The 17284-nt window shown below is 36.4% G+C and overlaps 1 protein-coding gene across 11 annotated transcripts in view; it reads left to right on the top strand.

Annotated features, from left to right (window-relative positions):
- TUT4 (terminal uridylyl transferase 4) overlaps window positions 1–17284 on the top strand; it is a 142973-nt gene that overhangs the window by 27736 nt on the left and 97953 nt on the right. For 10 of the 11 annotated variants that reach the window (XM_040470247.1, XM_040470251.1, XM_040470256.1 and 7 more), the window contains exons 2-4: window positions 2272–2384; window positions 3842–4693; window positions 13278–13441. In XM_040470247.1, the coding sequence (XP_040326181.1) occupies window positions 3934–4693; window positions 13278–13441 (924 nt within the window). In that variant the 5' untranslated portion in view covers window positions 2272–2384; window positions 3842–3933. The remainder of the gene's footprint in view (window positions 1–2271; window positions 2385–3841; window positions 4694–13277; window positions 13442–17284) is intronic. The other variant, XM_040470248.1, reaches the window with a different exon arrangement.

Genomic DNA, 17284 nt, shown 5'->3' with positions numbered 1-17284 from the left:
TTGTTTTCTATATTCAAATACCTTTTTAAAATTTATTAAAAATTCTTTGTATCTTCTTGACAATAATAGTGCATTCAAGGTTGGAACCTCATTTAATCCTCATTTACTACATTGGAGAAACGTAGCCAGGAACTAGAACATAGGTCTGACATTTTTATTTTGTTCAACCAATTTTGCTATGAGTGTGCAGTGGGAAGCAGTGAACCTTATTTTCAAAATCTTAATCTCCTCAGAGAGAACTTCATTTCTAGAAATTACAACTCTTTTGGGAAAAATTTATACTGTTGATAGCTTAAAATAGGAATTTTGCTATATAATATTACCATGCTTTTTTTTTTTTTGAATAGGACATCTGTTACTCTTATAAGAAGATGAGGAAGATTAGAAATTAAGTAAAGCTTGTTTTTAATAACATGTTCCTGTTAAAAATTTAAATGTACTTTTAGTTACATGAACCAAATTAATCAAAGTGAAATGTAGCAATTTCCTGAGTCTTGAACTAGCATTTATCTATATTAAGTACATTAATTTTTTAAATGTTTGTAGCTTTAATTTATGTATACAAACTTGATTTATAGAGTTTTTTTTTTAAATTTTTCATGTTTATTTTTTTTAAGAGAGAGAGGGAGAGAGAACAAGTGGGGGAGGGGCAGAGAGAGAGAGGGAGAGGCAGAATCCGAGGCAGGCTCCAGGCTCTGAATTGTCAGCACAGAGCCCTATGCGGGGCTCGAACCCATGAACTTTGAGATCATGACCTGAGCCGAAGTCAGACGCTCAACCGACTGAGCCACCCAGGCACCCCGATTTATAGAGTTTTTTTTGAGTGGAAGAATAGTGTATCTAGAAAGTTTTGTTGGGGCCTGGGTGGCTCAGTTGGTTAAATGTTCAAATTTGGCTCAGGTCATGATCTCACAGTTCGTGGGTTTGGATACTGCGTCGGACTCTGTGCTGACAGCTCAGGGCCTGGAGCCTGCTTCAGATTCTGTGTCTTCCTCTGTCTCTGCCCCTACCTCACTTGTGCTCTGTCTCTCTCAAAAATGAATAAACATTAAAAAAAAAATCTTTAAAAGTTTTTTTTTAAGTTTATTTTTGAGAGACAGAGTGCAAGCAGGGGAGGGGCAGAGAAAGAGGGAGGGGATCCTCCTAAGCAGGCTCTGTGCCACCAGCATGGAGCCCAACATGGGGCTCAAACCCACGAACAGTGAAATCATGACTTGAGTCAAAATCAAGAGTCCTAGGCTAAACCAACTGAGCCTCCCAGGCGCTCCTCTAAAAAGTTTTATAGGGGCGCCTGGGTGACGCAGTCGGTTAAGCATCCGACTTCAGCCAGGTCACGATCTCGCGGTCCGTGAGTTCGAGCCCCGCGTCGGGCTCTGGGCTGATGGCTCAGAGCCTGGAGCCTGTTTCCGATTCTGTGTCTCCCTCTCTCTCTGTGCCCCTCCCCTGTTCATGCTCTGTCTCTCTCTGTCCCAAAAATAAATAAACGTTGAAAAAAAAAATAAAAAAAAAAAGTTTTATAAATGGAATTGTGGATCAGTGTGGCCCAATCAAGTGTTTGTTGTATTATGGCTTTGGTCAGGGAGATGACATCTACAAAATTATTAGAGTCATCATCATAGGATAGAATTAGAAAATTTAAAATATTTTGGTTTCTGGATAAGGTAAAACTAATCTTTTAGAAATAGAATCCATTTTTATTTTTAAAATTAAGAATGTGCAGTAGTTTCTACAAGAATTTAGATATAGTCATATTTGGTAACTGTTTTGACATTTATGTGAAACACCTTATGAAGAATATTGAGAGCAGAATGTATAAATTTAATAAATTCAAATATCCAAAAACCAGGAATATAAACATTCTTTTATAGCTAAGAGTGCTACAGCTTTTTACTAGAAAATAATATTAGTCACAGAAGACAGTAATGGTGAAAATCTAGGATGGTTTTGGCTTAAAGTTTTTTTTTTTTTGGCTTAAATTTTATAATTTGAAAAAGTTACTTTATAAAATTATTTTTTTAGTTTATTTGTTTATTGAGAGACAGCATAAGTGGGAGAGGGACAGAGAGAGAGAGAGAGAGAAAGAGAATCCTAAGCAAACTCCATGCTGCCAGCACAGAGCCCAATGTGTAGGGCTCAAACCCATGAAACCGCAAAAACCAAACCAAAACCAAGAGTTGGATGCTTAAATGACTGAGGCACCCAGGTGTCCATAAAATAATTTAGAAAGAAGAATCTAATTGTTTTTGTTTTTGTTTTTGTTTTAAATAAAAGAGAATGTCAATCTGGACAGAGATCAAGGCAGAGGATACATACTGCTTTACTACAATAGGAATTATAAACTTAGGTGCACGTTGAGTAAGATGTTGTGGTGGAGACATAGCTAGGTAAGTTTAGTTTCTTTAATTTGGACATAGGTTTTGGTATAAATAGATAGTTGGGAGGATATGACTTGGTGTTTTGGACTTTTTATTTTAGGCAATTTTTTTGCATTTATATGATGTATGGTTATATGATTAGAGGTGTTCGTTTGCCCAAATTTGTAGTTTAATAAATTAAGTAAAATCAAAGATGCCACTTACATTTTGTTTTAGCTGACTTTAATTTTTATTCATATTAGTTATCTGTTTAGAAGCATAGATCTGAATTTAAGGCATACAGGGCAAAGTGAACAGTAAAAAAAAATTCTTATTTGTGTAAAATACAGTATACAGGGTATTTCTAATATAGAAATAACTTAACAAAATGCAGCATTTTAATTTGTTTGTAGTTTGTGCTCAGTGGTAAATGTATAATTGTTTCTATTATATTTTAGAACAAGATGAGTTCTGACTGATTTTAGTATTCTATCATCTTTCTTTTTTAAACATTCGTTTTTATATAGCAGTTTAAATTTTTATAGCAGAATTGACCAGAAAATACAGAAGGCTCATAAACTCCCTTCCCCAATACAGGAATAGCCTCCCTATCATCATCCCAGGGTGGTATATTTGTTATGTCAGTGAACCTACATTGACATGTCACTATCACCCAAAGTCCATAGTTTATGTTAGGGTTCACTTTTAATGGTATATATTCTATCGATTTTGTATAATGTATAATGTCATGTATCCACGATTATATCATATAAAATATTACTATCATTTTTTAATTCTGGGTTCCTATTTTTAAATTTTTTAATCTCAGAAAAATTAATTTAAACTCCTTTATACTTTAGAGGTGGAGAAAGTCTGTTGACATTATTTCCCCATCTTTAGAAAATCAAGTTTGAAGTAGGTTAGCAGTATAAATAGGTAGTGTTTAGTAGGAAAGTCATGTAGGCAAAATCTTTCAATTTGGGCCTCTATAAACTGATTCCCTATATTGCCTATAAATTTGGATTCTTTTTTTAAAAGCTTTGTTTATTTAAGTAATCTGTATACACCATGTGGGACTTGAACTCACGACCCCAAGAGTCAAATGCTCCATTGGTTGACCCAGCCAGGTGCCCCTAGATTAGGGTTTTTGTGTTTTCTTTGTTCCATTTCCTTTTATGTTAATTGTGGTACATCAATTGCAGGTTTTATTTCCCTTTTAGTTGAATTCTTATTGGGTAATATAAAACAAATTTTACTTCTAAAATTGTTTTGATGTCATATTGCCATAATTACATTACAACCTTCTTTATGAGCATTTGGTTGTTATTTACTAAGTGGGTTTTAACTCCTCATATGGTTTTCAGAGTTTTTAATTTTTTACTATTTCTTTAGTTTTAAGAACAAATTTTGAAAGTCTCACCAATTAAAAAAAAGTGGCTTTTGTGTTTTAAATAACAGATTTTTCTTTTTTTTTTCCAATCCAATAGTTTGTTTGCCTAATCTGGACTTGAAGCAATTCAACTACTAGAAATCTGCCATTTTACAATATCACAATTGGGAAGAAGCAGGTTTTCAAATAATGGAAGAGTCTAAGACCTCTAAAAATGAAAATCATGAACCAAAGAAGAATGCTTGGGCTCTTTCTGAAGAAAGCAAAGCAGTTAAAGTTATATCTAATCAAACTTTGAAAGCTAGAAATGATAAATCCATAAAAGAAATTGGGACCAGCTCTCCAAGTAGGAATAGTAGTAAAAAAAATAAGCAAAATGATATTTGTATAGAAAAGACAGAAGTTAAATCATGTAAAGTAAATGCTGCCAACGTAGCAAGTCCTAAAGATTTGGGATTAGTCCTTCGAGATCAAAGTCATTGCAAAACAAAAAAATCACCTAATTCACCGGTAAAAGCAGAGAAGGTACCTGTTTCACAGGCAAAAGCAGAAAAGTCACCAAAGTCATCTAATTCACCAGTGAAAACAGAAAAGACATCCAGCTCCCAGGCAATAGCAGCAGAAAAGGCACTTAGTTCACAGAGGAAAACAGAAAAAGTACCCATTGCTCAGATGAAATCAGAAAAGGTCCCTGGTTCGCTAACAGAACCAGAGAAGGCACCCAGTTTACCGTTAAAAGAAAACATGCGACAGATAGAATTACAGCAGATTGGAAGAAAAATTCCAAGTTCTTTTACTTCTCTGGACAAAGTGAATATTGATGTAGTAGAGGGAGAAAAATCTGCTTTGGAAAACTCACCACGATCTCAGAAGCAACAAGCATGTACAGATAATACTGGTGATTCTGATGATAGTGCTTCGGGAATTGAAGACATATCAGATGATTTGAGTAAGTACAAATTAGATTACCCCAGGGTCACATTTTTGGAGAGATTTTTCCTATGTTAATAGTGTTTAGATTATCACCAGTTTGATTTTAACTACTTTAATTACAAGAAGGACATTAATAATACGGCTTTTTAAAAATGTTTGTTTATTTTGAGAGGGAGGGAAAGAGCACAAGTGTGCGTGTGTGAGCAGAGGAGGGGCAGGGAGAGAGAGAGAGAGAGAGAGAGAGAGAGAGAGAGAGAGAAAGAGAATCCCAAGCAGGCCCTGCACTCAGTGCAGAGCCTGACACAGGGCTTGATCTCACAACCATCAGATTATGACCTGAGCTGAAATCAAGAGTAAGATGCTTAACCAACTGAGCCACCCAGGTGCCCAAATAATACGGCTTTTTAAGCTAAAAAAGAACGTTTACATTTATTGAGGTGGGTAAAAAGCCTGTGCAAATAGAAATTAGTGGCTCCTATAGTCCAGTATGTAGGTATGTGCATGTGTACACACACAAACACTTTTTAAGTGGTCCTGGTAATATGTAACTCATTCATTCAACAAACATGTATGTATTGAGTTCCTTTTATATGCCAAGCATATGTTTACAATGAAAACCCCCCAAAATACAGCCCCAGACCTCAAGGAAGCTTCTAGTTTGATGGAGGGGGGGGGTGATACAGATAAAGTGGTGGTTTAGTTCAGTGCCAAAAACTTAAGAGTTGAGAGAGTACATGCTTTATTTATTTATTTTATTTTTTTTTTTCAACGTTTATTTATTTTTGCGACAGAGAGAGACAGAGCATGAACGGGGGAGGGGCAGAGAGAGAGGGAGACACAGAATCGGAAACAGGCTCCAGGCTCTGAGCCATCAGCCCAGAGCCCGACGCGGGGCTCGAACTCCCGGACCGTGAGATCGTGACCTGGCTGAAGTCGGATGCTTAACCGACTGTGCCACCCAGGCGCCCCGAGAGTACATGCTTTAATTGAGGGATTTAGATTTTAGATTGAGAAAATGTAGGACATAAATGTGAGACTGAGAGTATGACTGAGATTGAGTATGACTGCAACAGAATTGAGGGGAAAAGTAGCAAATGATACAGCTGAAAAGTCTTAGAACAATTGGAGAATGAAGGACCTTTTAGGACATGATAGGCAGTTTGGACTTTATTATGAGTGTTTTGGAAGACACTAAAGAATTTTAAGTAAGGTAGTGCTATGATCAGATACAGATACATATTTTTAATCTTTTTGGCTGCAGTGCAGCAAATTTTTTGACAGGAACAAGAATGGAAGCACAGATTGGTTAGGACCCTTGGAATTTACTTGAGCTATTGGTATAAAATTCATTTTCTTTTGGGATTTTGATCTTAGTTTTAATTAATTGCTTATAAATGTTGTCTATGTCTTTTGAGTAATCCTGATTCTGTTTAACTTAATGGATTTTTGGGGCGCCTGGGTGGCGCAGTCGGTTAAGCTTCCGACTTCAGCCAGGTCACGATCTCGCGGTCCGTGAGTTCGAGCCCCGCGTCGGGCTCTGGGCTGATGGCTCAGAGCCTGGAGCCTGTTTCCAATTCTGTGTCTCCCTCTCTCTCTGCCCCTCCCCCGTTCATGCTCTGTCTCTCTCTGTCCCAAAACTAAATAAACGTTGGAAAAAAAAAAATTTTTTTTTAACTTAATGAATTTTTCTTACCAATCTTTTTTCCTCATGTTTCTGTGACTAGTTGGATAAAACCTTTTCTTGGTATATGAATAACAAAAGAAAGCTATTTCACACTTTGAGAACCTCCGGTAAAGAGTTTAGAAATAGTTTCTTTTTATTTCTGGTGACAGTATGTTGACAGACTTTTTTTTTTTAATTTTAATAGACATATTTTTATATGCATAAGAAAAATACCAACTTCATAATTTTAAAGATATGCTTTAGGAGAAGGACAAAAAAAGCAAGTCAATTTAAAGATAGTATCAAATAAATAACACTACTGATAATGTTTAGATAAGCAAATCTGAACATGATAACATGTGAATGATTTTTTTAAATTTATTTTTTGTATTAAAAATTTTTAAGTTTATTATTTAGACAGAGACAGCACGAGCTGGGGAGGGGCCAAGGGAAAGGGAGAAGAGAGAGAATCCCAAGTAGGCTCTGCACCATCAGCACAAAACCCATTGTGGGGTTCAAACCCAATGAAACTAATGCAATCATGACCTGAGTTATAACTGAGTCAGATGCTTAATCAACTGAGTCGCCCAGGCGCCCCAATGAATGATTAAAAAAATTTTTTTTAAATGTTTGTTTATTTTCGAGAGAGATAGAGCATGAGTAGGGGAGAGGCAGAGAGAGAGGGAGACACAGAATCCGAAGCAGGCTCCAGTCTCCAGCTGTCAGCACAGAGGCTTGAACACATTAACTGCGAGATCATGACCTGAGCTGAAGTCACTCGCTATTTAAGCCACCCAGGAGCCCCATGAATGATTTTTTTTTTTAATGTTTATTTATTTTTGAGAGAGCACTGATGGGGAGGAGCAGAGAGTGAGACAGATGATACTAAGACAGGAGCTGACAGCAGAGAGCCCAGTGTGGGGTTCAAACTCACTAACTACGAGATTATGACCTGAGCTGATGCCAGATGCTTAACCAACTGAGCCACTGAGGCGCCCCAATGATTTTTTCTTTGAAATGTATTTATTTTTGAGAGAGCAAGGATGTGAGCGGGGCTAGGACAGAGAGAGAGGGAGACAGAGGATCCTAAGCAGGCTCTGATAACCAGCTGAGCCACCCAGGTGCCCCTGTGAATGCTTGAAGTTGCTTAAAGATCACTTATAATGGTTTGACCACTTGAGTTAGTGAAAAATCTAAATTAAAGATGTATTTATTTATTTTTATTTGAGAGAGATCACAAGCAAGGAAGAGGGACAACAGGAGAGAGAGAGAATCTTAAGCAGGCTCCATGTTCAGCGCTGAGCCCTTGCTAAGCCTGAGACAGGGCTCAGTCCCACAACCATGGGATCATGACCTGAGCCAAAATCAAGAGTTAGATGTTGAATAGACTGACCCATACAGGCGACCATAGGATTATTTTTTAATATTAATTTTTATTATTTTATGTTTATTTTTGAAAGAGCACAAACGGGAGGGTTAGAGAGAGAGGGAGGCAGAGGATCTGAAGTGGGCTCCGTGCTGACAGCAGACAGCCTGATGTGGGGCTCGAACTCACCAACCGAGAATTCATGGCATGAGCTAAAGTCAGACTCTTAACCAGCTAAGCCACCCAGGTCCCCTTTTAGTATTTAAAAAATTTTTTTCAAGTTTATTTATTTTGAGAGAGACAGACAAGACAGTGCAAGTGAGAAGGGTGGGGAGAAAGAGGCAGAGAGAAAATCCCAAGCAGACTTCATGCTGCCAGCACAGAGACTTACATGGGGCTTGAACTCAAGAAATTGTGAGATAATGACCTGGGCCAAAACCAAGATTTGGATGCTTGACCAACTGAGCCACTCACGGGCTCCAAGATGCTGGATTTTTAAAAAGCTCCTGAGTAAGATATGCTTTTGAGCAGGATAACCCAACTCATTTCCTTACTTTCATTTACACCACCCTTCATTTTACTTTTTACACAGCCAGAATAATCCTTTTAAAATTATTCAGATCATGTTACTACTCTTCAAAGTGTTTTACTAGTTTCCTATATGTTAGAGTAATAGTTAGCATCCTTGCAGTGACCTGTGAGGCCCTATGTGATCTGTGCTACTGTGATCTGTGCTACTGTTCCACTTCTCTGCTTTCATTCTACATTTTTTCCCTCTCCCCTTCTCTGCATGGTTTCCTTGCATTTCCTCAAATATGGAGAATGGTCTTCACATTTGCTTTTCCTTTGCTTGGAACATTCTTCCCTGAGATGTCCACATGGTTTGCTCCCTTACCTCCTTCACCTTTTCAGTGAAGGAGGAATTTACAGTGTTTACTCTTTTTAATTGTTCTTAGTAGTCTTATTTTTTTTTTTAAGTTCATTTATTTATTTTAAGAGAGAGTGTGAGTGAGGGAAGGGGTAGAGAGGGAGGAAGAGAGAGAATCCCAAGCAGGGTCTGCACCAGCCCCTCAGAGCCTGACTCGGCTCGAACTCATGAACTGTGAGATCATAACCTGAGCTGAAACCAGGAGTCAGATGCCCAGGTGCCTTTCTCCATAGTCTTTATTACTATTTGTCATATTTAAAATTTTTCTTATTTACCTTTTTATATAATAGTTTTATTGAGATACAGTTCACATGCCAAAATGTCTCATTTAAAAACATACGGTTTAGGGGTTTTTAGTACTATATTCATAGAGTTGTGTAGATATAGCCACTGTCTAATTCCTGAAAATTTTTATCACCCCCAAAAGAAACTGTACCCATTAGAAGTCACTTACTCATTACTCCCTCCTCCTAGACATTGCCAGCCAGTAATCTACTTTCTGTCTCTATAGATTTCCCTGTTTTATATAAAGGGAATCATATAACATGTGGCCTTTTGTGTCTGGCTTTTTACACTTAGCAGAATGTTTTCAAGATTCATACATGTTGTAGCATGTACTAGTACCTTACTCCTTTTTATTGCTGAATAATATTCCATCTTATGGCTATACCATGTTTTACTTATCCTTTTATCAGCTGATAGATAATTGAATTGTTTCCATCTTTTGCCTAGTATAAATAACCCTGCAATGAACATTTTTTTTGAACATTTATTTAAAAATTTCTGTGTGGGTGTGTGTATTCATTTCTCCTTGATATATATGTTGAAGTAGAGTTCTGAGTCATATGATAACTACTGTCTTAACCATTTAAAAGTATATAATTTAGTGACATTAAGTACATTTATAGTGTTGTACAACCATCACCACTATCTAATTGCAGAACTTTTTCATCACCCCAAAAGGAAACACTCTACTCATTAAGATTCACATCCTTTTGCCCTCCTCCTGTCATCTTCTGACAATCACTAATACGAAGCTTTCTGTTTCTATATATTTACCTTTTCTGGGTATTTCATAGAAATGGAATCAGGTATGTTGTTTTGTATGTCTGGCTCCTTCATTAAGCATTGTGTTTTCAAGGTTCATTTGTGTTATATATATCAGTACTTTTTTTTTTTTTTTTTTTTTTTTAGAGAGAGAGAGAGCGAGCATGGAAAAGCAGGGGAGAGGGGCAGAGGGAGAGAGAATCTCTACCAGGCTCCACACCCAGTGCAGAGCCTGATGTGGAACTCGATCTCATGACCATGAAATCATGGTGGTGACCTGAGCTGATAGTAGGATGCTTAACTGACTGAGTCCCCCAGGCACCCCCCCAGGACTTTTCCTTTTTAAGGCTGATGCTATAGACTGAATTGTGTCCCCTTAAATTTTGTATGCTAAAGTCTCAACTCCCGGTATGATTGCATTTGGAGATAAGAGCTTTTAGTAGGTAATTAAGATTAAATGAGGTCATAAGGGTAGGTTCCTAATACAATGGGATTGAAGCCTTATAAGAAGAGGAATAGAGGCATCTGTCTCATTGTATGCATGAACCAAGGAATGGCCTTGTGAGGACACAGCAAGAAAGCAACTGTCTGCAATCCAAGGAGAGAGCTCTAATTAGACACCAAACCTGCTGGCTGGCACCTTGATGTTGGGCTTTCCTGCCTCTAGAACTGTGAGAAAATAAATCCCTGTTAAGTCTATGGTATTTTGTTATGACAACCTGAGCTAAGACAGTTGAATAATATTCCACTGTGCGGATATGCCACATTTTGTTTATGTTTATCAGTGATTGGACATTTGGGTCATTTCCACATTTGACTATTGTGAATAGTGCTGCTATGAACATTCATGTAGAGGTTTTTGTTCGAATACCTGTTTTGAACTCTTGTTGTTTTGGGATAGTATTAACATCTCACAGAACTGGAGTTTGATGGAAGAAATTTGGGAACTTCTACCAGATGTTATTTTATATTCATGTTGATTTTAGAAAAATAAATAATTTATTTCTGAATTTTAAAGAAGGTATGTAACTTTCTATAATTATTTATATTGGCAGAAATGACAGTTTTACCAGATTTGCTGATGTTGCCTTGTAGTGCTTGGCAAATTGTACATATAGAAAAGAGAAAAAGGTTAGAATATTCTTACTACTGTTCTTTATCATGAAATGTAGAAATAAAACTAGAATTTTACCTTTTATTTTACATTACCGTCATAAAATCGTTACTAAAAAGCTAAATTATTTTTCTAAATGCTAGGATACAATTGCAAATTACTTATTGTGCATCAGTCTTTCCCTGACAATAATTTAAGAATTAATTAGCCAACCTAACATAATTCTTATGTTTGAATCCTTCTAATAACATCTTAAGAGTTTGCCACCTGACTCTAGAGACTTCTGTGTCCTTGTGGTAGGAAACACTTCATTTCCAAAGGCCTATCCTTTCTTCTTTGTTTAGAAAATTCGTGTTATCAAAAGGTAGAATTGACTGTCATGGGTCTTGTAGATGGCATGCAGTTGGCTTTTGAGGGCAGAATGGAGAGATCTGTTGTCCATGAACGTTTACTTTAAGTAGTGTTTTTAGATACATCCAAATTTATTTGTTCAGTACACTTTTAGTATGTGTCTTCTCTGGTCTAGGTATTAAAATCTGAAAATACAAAGTTAAATAATACCTAGTCATTAGCATCAAGGAATCATGTGAAGTAGGAGATAGATAAATGAATACAAATTACATTATTATGCAAATGTGAAACAATAGAGAGTGTAACGAGAATACAGTTGTATAATTGAACAACACAGGTTTGAATTGCACAGGTCCACTTATATGGATTTTTTTTTAATTAAAAAAAATTATTATTTTTGGGGGCACCTGGGTGGCTCAGTTGGGTAAGTGTCTGACTCTTGATTTTGGCTCAGGTCATGATCTCATCGTTCGTGGGATGGAGCCCCGAGTTGGGTTGGGCTCTGTGCTTACAGCGTGGAGCCTGGTTGGGATTCTCTCTCTCTCTCTCTCTCTCTCTCTCTCTCTCTCTCTGCTCCTCCCTCTCTTGTGCTCTTTCTCCTTTTCTTTCTCAGAATAAATAAAAATAAGCTTAAAAAAAATTTTTTTTAATATTTTCATTTTTTTTAAAGTATCACTACACTCAGCATGGGGCTCAGTTTATAATCTCAAGATCAAGAGTCACATGCTCTACTGACTGAGCCAGCCAGGCACCCCTGATTTTTTTTTTTTTTTTTAGTAAATATAGTATGGTACTGTAAATCTATTTTCTCATGATTTTTTTAATAACAGTTTCTTTTTTCTGGCTTACCTTACTGTAAGAATAAAATATATAGTATATATAACATGCAAAATGTGTGTCTATCAACTGTTAATCATTAGGCTTTTGGTCAAAAATAGGCTATTAATAGTAAAGGTTTTGGGCAGTCAAAAGTTACATGCAGATTTTGGCACCCCAAGCCCCAGTATTGTTCAAGTGTCAACTGTATAAAGAATATCAGACTGTCTTCTGAATTAGGTTAAGCTCAAGCTGAATTTTGCAGGACGGGTAAACATTACTAGTTGAAGTGAGGAGGGCCTTGATGGTGGAAGAAAAAACATATATAAAGGACATTGAGACTTGAAGTAGCAATGATCCATTCTAGCACATTTGGTATGAATGAAATGAAAGATGCTTAAGGCAGAATATAAGGTTAGAGATATAGAGAACTTAGCTCTCTTTCTGAAGGTCTTGGTTTAAAATCTGAGAGAAGCCTTCCTTGACTCCCATATCTAAAGTCTCCTCAGTTACTTGCATTTCCCCTTTTATAACACTTGCTACAACTTGGAATTATTGTAGTTACTCTGTTTACTGCCTTCATGAAGGCAAGAATGACATGTAATAAGCTAGAGAGTTTAAACTTTATCCTGAACTCTTTGAAAGCCTTATATATTTTAAGCAAGAGAATAACATGATTCATTATGTATTTAGAAAAATCACAGTGATGGTGGAACCTACTGTATGCTAGGTATATAATGCTACGTGCTGAAAATGAAAAGATGACAGCACCCAGTCTTCGCCTTGAAGAGATTGCAATGTAGCTATGAGGTAGGGAAGCAAAGGAAGAAATATTGATATGGTAGAGATATCCATGAGTTCAGTGAAAGCAAAGAGGGAGGAGCTTGGTGTGGGTTTGTGGTCTAGAGTATGTATGTTATTTTGGCTGCTAGTGTATATTGATGAAGTCACTAAACTGATTTTAGTGATTAATCTTTGGGACTTCAAATAGCTTTTTATCATACTTCAGACATTTTGCAAGATGGTTATAGTGTGTTAGCCTTCTGCAGTGAGTGTCAGTTAGATTTGTCTCTCTTGATAGGTTGGAAGAACAAGATAGGCATTTGACCCATGACATAGATTTTTCTTTGTGAATTCTGATACCGTGTATATCTCTTACTTGAATCTTACATAAGTATACCAACTTGTACAACTAAGGAATGTATAAGGAAAGAATCTTTTTTCTGTATGTGCAGAAATTGAATGTTTTCCATTAAATTTTTTTAAAATTTATCAGTTCTGCTGATGGTAACTAAGTGGTTGCTTCCTTTTCCAGGTAAAATGAAGAATGATGAATCTATTAAAGAAAATTCTTCAGAGATGGACTATTTAGAAAATGCTACTGTGATAGATGAATCTGCATTGACACCTGAGCAGAGGCTAGGCTTGAAACAAGCAGAAGAACGCTTAGAAAGAGATCACATCTTTCGACTTGAAAAAGTATACTATGTCATTTTAGTTGTTTGGAGGAAGATGCATGTTTCATAACTTTTCTTTGCCAAGTACAGCTCTTTTTTTTTTCTTTTATTGCTAAGGCAGAGATAGCTTTCATTTTTCCTAACTTCCTTCTTTCCTTCTTTCTTCTCTCCCTTTGTTCAGTAAATCCTTATATCTGTGAATCTGACTTCATTCATTTTCATTCCAGGGGTCAACAAACTATGGGGTTATCCTCTTTTTTTGCTTTTTGGTTGGTGAGTTTTGTGTTTTTTAAATTGTGATTAAAAAAAACCCCTACTCCTTGTTTTTATAAACAAAGTTTTATTGGTACACAGCCATGCCCATTTGTTTACCTATTGTCTATGGCTGCTTTCATGCTACCATGGCAGAGTTGCATTGAGTAGTTGCTCTAGAGAGCATATAGCTTGCAAAGCATAAAATATTTATTATTTATCAAAGCATAAAATATTCATTATTTACCGAAGTAAATATTTACCAAAATATTTACCAAAGTAAAATATTTACCAAAGTATTACTTTGTCCCTTTACAGAAGAAGTTTGTTGACCCTTGATTTATTCACTCATCAATAGATACAGAGTGCTTGTTACTTTCTAGGTACTATGCTAGGCACTGGGGATATATTGGTGAAAGTGGTAGTTTATGAATTAGAAGTGAACAGTCCATTTGGAATGATAAATTAGTAAATACTATATGATGTATTACACTTTAACCCTTTTTCTTGGTTTTCTACCTTTTCCTCTTTTTTCTCCCAAATTTACTGAGTATCTCCAGTGTATTAGGAACTGTTGTAGCCATTTGTATCTTGTTCCTGAGTACTAATTAATTTTTTAATCTAGAAATACACCTTCCTAGCCTTAATAAAAACACTGCTAGGTATTGAAGGAAAGAATCATAAATCAATCTGTTCATAAATAGATATTTGGGATATTTGTGAATAGGTATACAAGGAAATAGGTAATCATTCTTGATAAATAAGAAAGGAAAGAAAGAAATGGTATAATTTTGTAGAGTTTAGAAAAATGAGGTCATATCTAAATTGAAGAAGGCGATCCTGGGTTATTAATAGGACAGAGTAGTCACCCTCTGAAAATAGAAAGGAATATTAAGGGCGTCGGGGCCCATAATGTAGAAGAGAATTTAGGTTTTGTACTAGCTAGTCTCCCAAGCTAGTTAGAAGGAAGTCTTTTGCAATTTGCTATTTTACTTAGTCCTCTCTTTCCTATCATTTTCTTTTCCCTAAGTCTGGAATTAGTGCTATTCTGGATCTGTGTATTGTTAAGATAAATATTGAGTGCTTTTCATGTACCATGATCTAGTGATAAAAAGTTGAATTGGATGTGTGTGGCATTTTTAAAAACATGATGCTTCTCCTCTAGGAGTTTATTGATTAGAGAAAAACATGTAAGCAAATAACAGTAATAGTAACACTGTTGTTTGAAAATGGGATCTTAAAAGAGTGACCAGCTTGAATGCTTTATAAAGAGGTAACATTGGAATGGAGTCTGAAGGAGTAGTTAGGAATTGACTTGGTGAATTGGGGAAGGCTGATATAGGTGAATATTATATGGTATATATAAAGGAAATGTGAAAGATGTGTTTTTAAGACAAGTTGGGGACTGGATGGGGTAAGATATGAAGCAGGAAAGATCAATTCTTGGGAGAAGGAAGAAGTTGGGGTGGAATGGATATTTGATGGTGGTGGGAAAGAATGGCCTGGGGTAAAAGAAAAGCTTGGAAGTGTGGAAGACGTATTATTTGTTGTTTGAATTTGTTTATTTGAATTTAGGCAATAATTATATAAAATGAGTGTGCCAGTACCAGCATAGATGTCTGTAATCTCTTTTCTTCCTGGCACCTCTTTGTCCTCCAAAACCTCTCGTTTCAATTGAGTGTACTTTTTTTTTTTAATGTTTTGTTTATTTTTGAGAGAGACAGAGAGACCAAGTATGAGCAGGGGAAGAGTAGGAGCAGAGAGAGAGGGAGACACAGAATCTGAAGCAGGCTCTAGGCGCTGAGCTGTCAGCACAGCTGAGCCAACCAGGTGCCCCAGTTGTTGAGTGTACTCTTAGTTAACCTTTTTTTTTTTTTTTTTTACCCTTTTTAAACATTCATTAATAATTTTCTTTTTTTTTTTTAATTTTTTTTTTTTTTTTTAATGTTTATTTTTGAGACAGGGAGAGACACAGCACGAACGGGGGAGGGTCAGAGAGAGAGGGAGACACAGAATCCAAAACAGGCTCCAGGCTCTGAGCTGTCAGCACAGAGCCCGACGCGGGGCTCGAACCCATGGACCATGAGATCATGACCTGAGCCGAAGTCGGACACATAACCCACTGAGCCACCCAGGCGCCCCCATTAAGAATATTCTTAACTACTTGCTTTTGGTTTCATCAGGTCCTTTGGTTCACACTATACCCATAGATTATCTGATTGAGGAGTAAAGATGTAGATTTTTAAACTGTACCAAAGAAGGAATGAATCCAAGCTCTTAGATCCTAAGGGTAAATTTCCCCATAGTGAGTGTTAAATGTTGACTAGGAAATACTAGTTGACTAGTATTGTTGACTAGAATTTCCATGCCCAGAAAAAGGCTTATTAGTGTGTGTGTTTAATGGCAAAATAAAATATAACTATAATAAAGGAATTTTAAAACATTTTTTTATTTGTTTCTCCTGTGAAACTAGAAGCTTCATGATAGAACATTTTTGTCCTATTTCCTGTTGTACTTAACATATTGCCTTGCACATAGAAGTTAGCTAATAATTGGAGGTAGTTTGCTTAGTGATTAAAGTGTATGGGTTTCGGAGTCATGGGGTCTATCTCTGCCACTTACTGGTTGGGTAACATTGGATAAGTTATTTAACTTCTTTAAACCTCAGTTTCTTCATCATTAGAATAGAGTTGATAAAAAAATAACAGCTCATTGGCTGTTAGGAGGGCTAAATACAGTAATACAAGTAAAGTTCTTGGCATAGTGCCTGGTATGTAGTAACCACTAAATAAAGATCAGCTATTTGTAGAATTGAATTTACCAAGGAGAGCAATTTTTATTATTACATTCTAAGATGATAGAAGCAGTTTTCAGTGTTAGAGATTTATCCAAGGTCAATTGAGATGTCATCTCAAGCTTTCTGACTCCCCGTTCAGTGTTACAACAAATTTTTCTTATAAAAAAAATCCAGACAAGTCCTTGTCCGCTAATATTTTACAACTGAAAAACTCGTGTCATAAGTGATTTCATGACTCCCTCATCAATATTCATAGCTTCAGGTGCTCTGTATTTATGCTTTTGACTCTTGAATCGACCCTTCTTGCCACATTCACCACTCTTCTTGAACCAAGTCAACATCATCTCTCTTCTGGATTGTTGCAGTATGCTCATAATGGCAATAAGCTCTTCCTGCTTCTGTTCTTGAAGGAATTAGGAAGAAGGCGGCAAGTCATCCCTTTAAAAGTAGATTAGATCTTGTAATTCTCTGCTTGAAAACCTTCAGTGTCTTCCTCTCACACTTGGAATAAAAGCCATGGTCTTTTTAAGGGGCCTGTGACCTGGCCCCAATTACCCCTCTGCCAGTCGTACACTAGGCTTTTTGCAGTTTCTCAAACATATTAATACATTCCTGCCTCAGGGCCTTAGCATTAACATTTCCTTCTGCTTAGAATGTCTCTTACCAAATATCCACCCAGCTTAATCCTTCACTTCCTTTAAGTTTATCAGTAAAGTCTTAAGTGAGGACCCTTTTTTAAAAAAGTAGTTAATACTCCCACACCATATTCCTATTAATTTGTACATTTGTTTATTTATTACATGTCTCTGTACACTA

Source organism: Herpailurus yagouaroundi, unplaced genomic scaffold, assembly GCF_014898765.1.
Source record: "Herpailurus yagouaroundi ecotype Mexico unplaced genomic scaffold, PumYag 77, whole genome shotgun sequence".
NCBI lineage: Eukaryota > Metazoa > Chordata > Mammalia > Carnivora > Felidae > Herpailurus > Herpailurus yagouaroundi.
Note: the sequence above shows the minus strand (reverse complement) of the source record. Positions and strands in the feature narration are given on the sequence as shown.